Below are 10210 nucleotides of genomic sequence, written 5' to 3' on the forward strand. Positions count from 1 at the left end.
CTGTTCTCCTTTACCATTTTGTGAAGTCAGCTAAAATTGGGTCTTTTTTCTCTCTTACTTTTTTAAAAGATTTATTTATTTATTTGAAAGGCAGAGTTACAGAGAGGCACAGAGAGAGAGAGAGAGAGAGAGTGTCTTCCTCAGGTCTCCCACATGGGTGAAGGGGCCCAGGCATTTGGCCCATCCTCCACTGTTTCCTAGGCTGTAGAAGAGAGCTGAATCAGAAGTGGAGCAGCCGGGTCTCTAACCAGTGTCCATAGGGAATGCCAGCAATGCAGGCAGCGGCCCCATCTGCTACACCACAGTGCTGGCCCCAAAATTGTGCCTTTTAAAGCACTTTTGTGTTGTTCATGGCCATATGCATAAAATTCTCAACAAATTGTTGCTGAGATGGCTACCTTCTAGAATATTCTAATATTGGCTATATTATTGGAAAGATTGTTTTATCAGGAAATTATGTTTTCTAAAAGAAACAGTTCAATTTCCAGTGTGTTTTGGGCTCGGGTGGACTCATCTGGTTGTCTCATTAATTCTGCATTTAGAGTTGGATTAACTTCTGGACAATGTCAACGACAGCACTGAACACTTGAGTAAATCCAGTTTAGTACTTCTGGCTGTCAGTTTTCTTACACAACATCCGTTCTCAATGTGGAGTTGCGTAACACATTTGTGGGAAAATATAAGTAGCTAGTCACTGGCAGGGATTTAACACAAAAAGTTTTCCAGCAATGCAAAACATAATAACCTAACTAAATCTTAGTTATGATCACTTCACATTTTCCAAAATGTGTTGTAATTTTTACCTTCTTTGTTCTGAGTGTTGGCGCACTGGACACTTTTACTGCTGCAGTGTATGAACATGCTGTTATACTACCAAACAGAACAGAAACACCTGTTTCAAAAGAAGAAGCTTTGCTCCTGATGAACAAGAACATAGATGTCTTGGAGAAAGTAGTTAAGTTGGCAGCCAAGCAGGTATTGTCCTTTTTATACTGGCTGGGATGTTGTAAAGTAGACTTGCAACTTGATAAGAATGTGGGTATTTGGAATTTATGAGAAACCTTTTTTGTTCTCATTTGTTTTGAGCAGGGTGCACATATTATTGTGACCCCAGAAGATGGAATCTATGGTTGGATTTTCACCAGGGAGAGTATATACCCCTATCTGGAGGATATACCAGACCCTAAAGTAAACTGGATTCCATGTAGAGACCCAAAGAGGTAACATCATGTCATTATCCTTTGATTTTTGAACAAAAAATGGTGGTGATATAAAATATCAATAGCAAATTCATGATGTTTACTAGTAATTTTGCTGACGAATAACCAATCCATAGCACTGGACTTAAATGTTCTAATCCCTCATAATGTGTATGATCTGGGATGTCTTCTGTTTGGTAAATGACTTGAGATAATAATGCTTGGTTGGTGATTTGCAACAGTTTTCTTTAAAGAATGGTATGCGTATATACAATGTTTATAATAAATGCCTTTGTGTTTCAGCAAAGTGAGGAGGTTGTAATAACTGGGACCTGGTGCTCCCAAACACATGATAATTCAATCAGGACTACTAAGAATGTAAAAGTATGAATGAGTCGATGTTTTCAAAGAGTTTTACTATCATCATCATTTAAAATGCAATCAATGGGGCTTGAGAAAGAAAGCACTTCTCTGTCACCACATTGTTACCACCTGTTAGCAGAGGAATGGGAGGTGTATAACCTGCTTGACACTCCTGTTCCTTTATCCATAAAATGCAGATATAAAATTCACTCTCCTATTTCCCTTACAGAGTGAACAGGAGTGTCAAATGAAGTAACACACATGAAGCACTCTAGTGCTCTAGTCTCCAATGTTAGCTGTTGCTATTAATATTATTATTATTTGTAAAAGAAAGAGCTGAGTCTGAATTTCTTTGTGTTCTTGTGCCTTGAAAGATTTTAGCAATTATTAATGGTTATAATTAAGACATAATTTTCTTAAGGAAAATATGTAAAATAAATAAGAAATATCTATAAAATAGAATAGATACAGTTGCTTTTAAAATGGTTTATGTGTAATTCCTTCAAATGGTGAAATTGATGCCTTGGAGAGCCATTTCATTTGCTAATTTTACACTTACATGCACCTGTTTAGAATCACATCTATTACACACAAGGAACTTTAATAACTTTGACTGCTTGAAGTCAACTGGAAAGTCAAGTTCAGCACTACAACATACCAGTTTTTCTATGTGAGTCAAACCTCACCCGGGGATTTTCACCCATGGAAAAATATTTTTCGAATATTGCATGATCTGTGTTAACAGAAACCATGAAGCTATGACTCAGTGCCTACTTGCTTATGAGTCTCTTTCCAAAACAAGAAGGAATAAATATTTGCTGTAATTTTACCGGCTTCTCCTAAACTATACTCTATTTGAATGGACTGATAAAACTGAGCTTTGTGAGTGAAAGAGTTCTGTAAACCTGATACTTAACTTTAGATAGCTTGTTTAAAGTTGGGAAGATAAGTGACTGGTGAAACTTCACCATTGTGGGACTTGCAGACATTCATTCAAACAGGAAGTTTTCAGTTCTGCATCATCAAAGGGAGAAAACTAGTATTTAATATAATGGTAACAGAAAAAGAAGCCGCAGTTTCTTCGTTAGTAATATTTATCCTCAAAAAAAGACAATGAAGACCACATGACCATCCTTAGGTTTTTAAATATTACCATTTAGAATGCTAACATGTTGAATGTTTCCTTGGGCTTTTTTAAAAAATGAGGAACTAATAAGAAACACTAAAGAAACCCCATTTTTTAAAATGTTTACTTGAAGGGGAGTGGAGAGAGAGAGATTGATCCCATTCACTGGCTCATTTCCCAAAGGTGCAAAATGACTGGGTCTGGGCCAGGCCAAAACCGGTAGCCAAGGACTCAATCCAGGTCTCCCACATGGATGGAAGGTACCCAACTATTTGAGCTACCACTGCTCCAGCCAGGGCATGTATTAGCAGGAAGCTGTAGTCAGGAATCAGAGCTAAGAATCAAATCCAGGTACTTCCATGTAGGATGGGGGTGACCTAGTCAGCATTTTAACCACTAGGGCAAATGTCTGTCCCACATGTGGAGTTTTACATCTATTCTCTTGGTTCTCCATCTAGAGCTGTTGTGCAGTGGGCAAATCAGGTCTCACTTTGACATTTCAGAAATCATTAAATACAATAATTTTGAGGCAATGCCTATTGAATTAGGTTTGGCTACTCACCAGTGCAAGAAAGACTCAGCTGTCTGGCCAGGGACAACTCTATCTATGTTGTGGCAAATATTGGAGATAAGAAGCCATGCAATGCCAGTGACCCTCAGTGCCCCCGTGACGGCCGTTACCAGTATAACACGGATGTGGTATTCGATTCTGAGGGCAAGCTGGTAGCACGCTACCACAAGGTGAGACTTACTTTTATGTCTTAACTAAATTTGATTTATTTCCCTGTGATATGGGTAGAAGTTTATTTGTTGAATGCTGGGGAGAGAACTGTTATGGATGCCTCTTTTAATTATTGCATTCTATTTGAAAGGGAGTCTCTTAAAAGTTTATGGAAAATGCTTATTATGGAAAAACTAAACATGATTTAAAATTTTTTTGCAGCAAAATAAACTTCTGTCTTAATTTTATTTTTCCATATACCTTTTTTTATATACTGGTAGAAGAATTCTGAGTTTGAACGTGTCAAAAATGGCAAGTGACAGAGTATTAAAACAGATGCGGCAATAATCTCATGATTTGCATAGTCTCTGAGAAATGAGGAATGCTGTTTCACTCATGGTTTAGTATCAGAATTAGTTTTAGAGTTCAAGTTGTTAATATTTCATGTGAAGTTATCATTTATTCCATCAGGACTGTTTTGATTACTGTGGAAGAAAACTCCAAGTGAGCTTGGCTGTTTAAAAAATAGGATTTCCTTACATATATTCCTGAGAAATAAAGATATCACAGAACTAGGTGTCTTTTCAGGGGCAGCCTCTCCCCATGAGGCTCAGGAGATACCCTCCATCCTCCAGCTCGCTTAGCCCGTTAATTCAGTTTTTTCCTCAAGGTGACTTCTATAAGAGCTACATGGCTACAGCAACACAGTGTTCACATCTTAGTAAACAAAATCCAGAGGAAGAAGACATTTCTTTTTCTTAAAAGCCTATAAAGTTCTTAACACTCCTGGATTCCAAACAGGTCATATGCCTTCCCGAGCTAAAGACTGAAGGAGGTAGGCTGGGCTAGCACAGGGGAAGGAAATGGAGGAACAAGAGATCCTCCGTGAACTGCAGGGGATGGAGGCAGATGGGTGCAGGATGCAGCTGATGCCGGAGCACCCGCATGCACATATGAGGCCAGATAAAACCTGAGCAAAGCAGATGCTGGACTCATGAGCCTAGGTTCAATGAAGTTCTGGAATAATAACCAAGCTGAAAAAAATAAAATTATAGTGGCTCACTAATGAACAAGACCTAACTATTGCATTGTCTAAATTAATTTTAAATCTATTTTACTTTGCTAATACTAACCTAGCATTATAGGGAGACATAATAAATTTTATTTTAATGTGTGTTAGATTTCACTCAGATAGTGCTGTTGAAATGTAGAGTACAATGGAAGATAAACTGAAAATTGTAAGATTTGAGATTTTAATCTGTGACTTCTTAAGACAGAGTTACATTTTAGATATTATTTATAAAGATGGTTTCATTCATTATAGAAAAATGAAGTTTTTTTGATTAATGTCACATTAAGAAAACTCACAGGCTTGCTGTTTCCTCCACTTGCGAGGATGACATCCATCTGTTATTTATTTTCTTATGCATAATAAAGATAGATAAATGATTACTCTATTAAAAAAAAGAAAACTCACAGGCAATTACATAACAGCATGACCTCCAAATTCATGTATAACAATTTTAAATAATGCGCATCAACTCTCATAGGAGGAAAGATTCTATGAATATTGATCACACTTATTTAGTGTTTTTTTTTTTTTTTACTTATTTTTCCCTTCTTTGCTTTTGTTAACAGTACAATCTCTTTGCACCTGAAATTCAATTTGATTTCCCCAAGGATTCAGAACTTGTGACTTTTGACACTCCCTTTGGGAAGTTTGGGATTTTCACCTGCTTCGACATTTTTTCTCATGACCCAGCTGTGGTGGTGGTGGATGAGTTTCAAGTTGACAGCATTCTCTACCCTACTGCGTGGTACAACACGCTGCCCCTACTCTCAGCAGTTCCTTTCCATTCGGCCTGGGCCAGAGCCATGAGAGTCAACCTGCTTGCAGCAAATACCCACAACACCAGTATGCACATGACAGGTAACTCATGCCGGCTCTGTGCAAAGTGGCAGTGCCTGTACTGGGGCATCATGGATTTGAAAGCCTTTTCTTTCTTTTATTTTTTTTCTTTCTTTTTTTTTCTTTTCTCCCTTGCCTTCCTTTCCTTTCCTTTCCCTTCCCTTGCCTTGCCTTGCCTTGCCTTTTCTAGCTTTATTTTTATTTATTTGAAAGGCAGAGTTACAGAGAGAGGGAAAGACAGAGAGAAGGATCTTCCAAATGCCACTCACTTCCCAAATGGCTGCAATAGCTGAAACTGGGCCAATCTGAAGCCAGGAGCCAGGAGCTTCTTCCAGGTCTCTCATGTGGGTACAGGAACCCAAGCACTCGGGCCATCCTCTACTGCTTTACCAGGAGCATTAGCAGAGAACTGGATCAGAAGCTGATTGAGCAGCCAGGACTCAAACCAGTGCCAATATGGGATGCCAGTGTTTCAGGAGGTGGACTAACTCACTACGTTACAACTCCAGCCCCCATACTTTTCTTTATTGATTCTCTTATTAACTCTAATATTTCAAGATTAATAGTAGCATGGGTTTCTACTTATGGAATATTATCTTTTTTTCTAAAAAAGAAGTTTTATTTGAAAGGCAGAATTATAGTCAGAGAGAGAGGGTTGAGAGAGAGGGAAAAGAAGAGAGAGGAAAAGGGGGCAGAGAGAGGAGAGAGAGAGAGAGAGAGAGAGAGAGATCTTCCATTGGCTGGTTCAGTCCCCAAGTGGCTGTAATGGCTGGGGCTGGATCAGGTTGAAGCCAGGAACCTGGAACTCCAACTCTCTCTTGCATGGGTGGCAGGGGCTTTCCCAGGCACATTAACAGGGAGCTGGATTAGAAGTGGAGCAGCTGGGACATGAACTGGGGCGGCTTATATGGAATGCTGGTGTTGCAGGTGGCAGGTTAACCTGCTGTGCTGCAACACCAGGCCCCAGGAACACTATCTTTGTGAATAAATGAAGCAAATATGATTCTCTGAAAATTATATGAAGGGAAATTGTAGTTAGAAGTCAAGTCATGTAAAAAGCACAAAGCCACATCTAAGGAATTTCCCAGCAAATATCCCTGGGTAATATTGAAATATATCTTCTTGTTGAAGTGATAAAGTCACTTTAAATTTAATCAGGGTTTTAGAGTTTATAGTATCTATATCCAAGGTGATGCAAGCTCCCCTCTTGCCTGCTTTGTTACTCATTGATCTGGATGAAGAATTCCAAACACAAATTAGTTAGATCACCAGAGAGCTAAAATCATTCTTCATGTTTGAGGGATTTTCTAGTTTGATGTCAAATTGGCTTTAAAGGGGCTGGCGCTGTGGCTCACTTGGTTAATCCTCTGCCTGTGGTGCCAGCATCCCATATGGGCGCCGGGTTCTAGTCCCGGTTGCTCCTCTTCCAGTTCAGCTCTCTGCTGTGGCCCAGGAAGGCAGTGGAGGATGGCCCAGGTGCTTGGGCCTCTTCACCTGCACCGGAGACTAGGAAGAAGCACCTGGCTCCTGGCTTCGGATTGGCACAGTGCTGGCTGCAGCGGCCATCTGGGGAGTGAACCAATGGAAGGAAGACCTTTCTGTCTGTCTCTCTCTCTCACTGTCTGTAGCTCTGTCAAATAAATAAAAAAAATAAAAAAAATTGGCTTTAAAAAGGACAGCTTACATAAAAAGAAGACAAGCCCCACACATCAAGTGGTAATTTCAGTGCCAATCATACTTAATGGATGATGTAGAATCAAACTGAATTCAAGGTGATGTAACAGCTATTTCCCTATCCTGAAAATGCTTGTTTTTAATAACTTTACAATTAATTCTAAGTAAAAATATTCTTTTTTGAAAGATATGTTTATTTTATTTGAAAAGCAAAATTACAGAAAGAGGGAATGACAGAAAGAGAGGTGTGTGGGGATCTTCCATCTGATGGTTTACTCCCCAAATGGCCACAAAGACTGAGGCTGGGCCAAGCCTAAGCCAGAAGCCAGGAACTTCATCCTGTATCCCATGTGGGTGGTAGGGACTCAAGCACTTGGGCCATCTTCCACTGCTTTCCCTGGTGCAGTAGCTGGGGGCTGGATCAGAAGTGCACCAACTAGAACTTGAACTAGTGCTTATACGGGATGCTGGCATCACAGACAGCAGCTTAACCACCTACACCACAACACTGGCTCCTACATAGGAATAGTCTATCAGTTTATCACCACAAAAATTTTGAAGCCAATACTGGCATTTCTTTATGTTGCCTGTAGGGAGTGGGATCTATGCCCCAGAAGGAGTCAAGGTGTATCACTATGACATGGAAACCGAGAGCGGCCAACTGATGCTGGCAGAACTGAAGTCCCGGCCTCACCGTGAGCCTGACTACCCCGCGGCTGTTGATTGGTCTGCTTATGCCAGAAGTATCAAACCATTTTCATCTGAGCAGTCAGATTTTCCGGGAATGATTTACTTCGACCAGTTCACCTTCACTGAACTTAAGAGAGACACAGGAAATCACAGTTTGCCAGGAAGACCTGTGTTGTCACTTAACCTACAAGATGTCTGAGAAGAGAATTGATGAGGCCTATGCACTAGGTGCCTTTGATGGGCTGCACACAGTAGAAGGCCAATACTACTTACAGGTAGAAACTCTGAAACACATTGCATTGTCCTTACTATTAGTTTCTCTTCTAGCTCATCATTGCCTTTCTTTAAAGCTTGTGCTGGATTCAGTTAGTTGGTGTAATGCTATATTTATCACTGAATTGTTTTTCTCCCAGAACTCTTTATTTGTTCAGTATTAGCAAGAACAGAATTAATTTTTATGGCTGTAAATTAAAAAAACATAGCAGACGGATTAGTTCTCAGCCGGCCAGGTTCAAGTTTAAGCAGCTGCCACTTTCATGTATTCTCTTTCCATCAGGTAACTTCAGAGCTGTGATTTCCAAACTTTCCAAATCGAGTCCAGAGTAAAAAGAATGTTTTACATCATGACTTGGTGCAGCCCAGTGGACATGTGACTAAGTTAAAAGAAACTTAATTGAAAAAATAGCTTATGGAAGAATTATTAGAATTAGCTATGATTATGAGCAATGCACTATGACTTTTAAAATTCTTGTCAGCTGCATTTGGCTTCATATTCTAAAAAAAGCTAAGCCTGACCTTCTAAATTAGTGTTATGGTTCACTAATAAGTTGTGACCTGCAATCTGAAAAATGCTGCTTTAGAGGCAACTGAAAGTTCCTCTATTCTTTGAGAATGCGTTATTTAGATGAGAAAATATTTGCAAGTGTTCTTACTTCTTCCTTTTTCTTTTCCTGTGTAGGTATGCACATTGCTGAAATGCCAGACCACTGACCTGAGAACTTGCGGAGAGCCCGTGGGGTCATCTTTCACAAAGTTTGAAGAATTCTCTCTTAGTGGCACATTCGGAACGAGTTATGTTTTCCCACAGATTGTTCTAAGTGGCACTCAGCTTGCCCCAGAAAAACATTATGAGGTAAGAGATTTCAGGTGATTTCTAGGTGATCTTCAGGCAGCTAGGGTAATCAGCAGAACAGAAATCATTGAAACAGGCAGAAACAGAGAGTTACTATCTGATTATTCACTCTTAAATGTCATCAACGGCTGGTGTTGGACCTGAGTTGGGGCTAGAGCTAGATGTTGGGAACACAATTCAGATCTCCCCTGTGGATGGCAGGAACTCAATTACTTGAGTCATTACCATTGCCTTCCATGGACTGCATTAGCAGGAAGCTGGAAACAGAATTTGGAGCTGGGAATTGAACCCAGTGACTGATACGGGATGCAAGTGCCTTAACTGCTAGGTTAAACACCCACTCCTACAAGAGGCACTTTAAAGACATATGGAAACTATGATATAAATCACAGTGGTGGTTTTAGATTGCTTTTAGGTTGTGATGGAGAATTTACACTTAATTTTTTATATAAATATGACTGAGATATAATGCAACAGTGAAGTCATAGAGAAATTGAAGTTAAATATTGATCACTGGTAATAATGTTCTCTTTCTCTGCCATGTGTAGAAGTTTCAAGTTAAATGTGGTGAATTAAATAATGCATCTACAACTTCATTCATAGGTGTGTTATGAGAAGTTGTTAAAATGATGGTAAAAAATTAATCTTTGTATAGTGTTTTGGGAGTTTTAAGAATACTTTTTAATATATTATTTTATTTGAGCACATTTGCCACAGATTTATTGGCTCCACTGTTACCCAAATTCTGGCTAATATTAAACCTGAAACATGAATCTTGGTCTTTTGACACCAAGTTCTGTGCTTTTTGCTACTCTGCGCTGCTTTAGGATGTTGCCAGAGAAAGCTTCTGGTCTGAGTACCAAGCTCTGTGTTGGAATTAATCTCTGTTGCTTTCTTTGGTCAGGTTTCAAGAGATGGACGTCTGAGGAGCCGAAGTGGAGTTCCTTTGCCAGTCCTAGTCATGGCCCTGTATGGAAGAGTGTTTGAGAAGGACCCTCCACGCTTAGGTCAGGGACCTGGGAAGTTACGATGAATCCCTTCATCAGGTTCTTTCAGGATTAGTCTGGAAAAGAGAGGGAGGAAAAAGATCTCTTAGTTCCAATTTAGAAAAAAAGTCATTAATTTCTGAAACAACAAATAAACTGAAGATTGAAAAAGCCATGAGTGTGCAATGGTTTGAACGTGGTTTGTGCCTTTGTATATGATTTGTCCTCTCTGAAACCCACTCTGGAATTTAATCTCCATTGGGAAATATTAAGAGGATAAAAATTTGGGGTGGGCAATTAGCCTTGCAATTAAGGTGAATATGTCACATATAACAGGATGGAAATTTAATCAGAGATGAGGCCTTTGGGAGGTGACTCGGATGACGTAGACCACGAGGGTGGAACTTCCA

General features: G+C 39.6%; 1 protein-coding gene across 1 annotated transcript; it reads left to right on the forward strand.

Annotated features, from left to right (window-relative positions):
- Positions 1-707: 707 nt before the first annotated feature.
- On the forward strand, positions 708-9973 carry LOC100344919 (vascular non-inflammatory molecule 3). The gene is given in 8 exon segments (XM_002714826.6): positions 708-975; positions 1090-1220; positions 3237-3429; positions 5048-5339; positions 7586-7829; positions 7831-7957; positions 8641-8814; positions 9719-9973. Coding segments are annotated over 8 exon segments (1503 nt in total). The 5' UTR covers positions 708-762; the 3' UTR covers positions 9848-9973.
- The last annotated feature ends 237 nt before the right edge of the window (positions 9974-10210 follow it).

This window comes from Oryctolagus cuniculus, chromosome 5, assembly GCF_051225735.1.
Source record: "Oryctolagus cuniculus isolate XC-2025 breed Fujian yellow rabbit chromosome 5, ASM5122573v1, whole genome shotgun sequence".
Classification (NCBI taxonomy): domain Eukaryota; kingdom Metazoa; phylum Chordata; class Mammalia; order Lagomorpha; family Leporidae; genus Oryctolagus; species Oryctolagus cuniculus.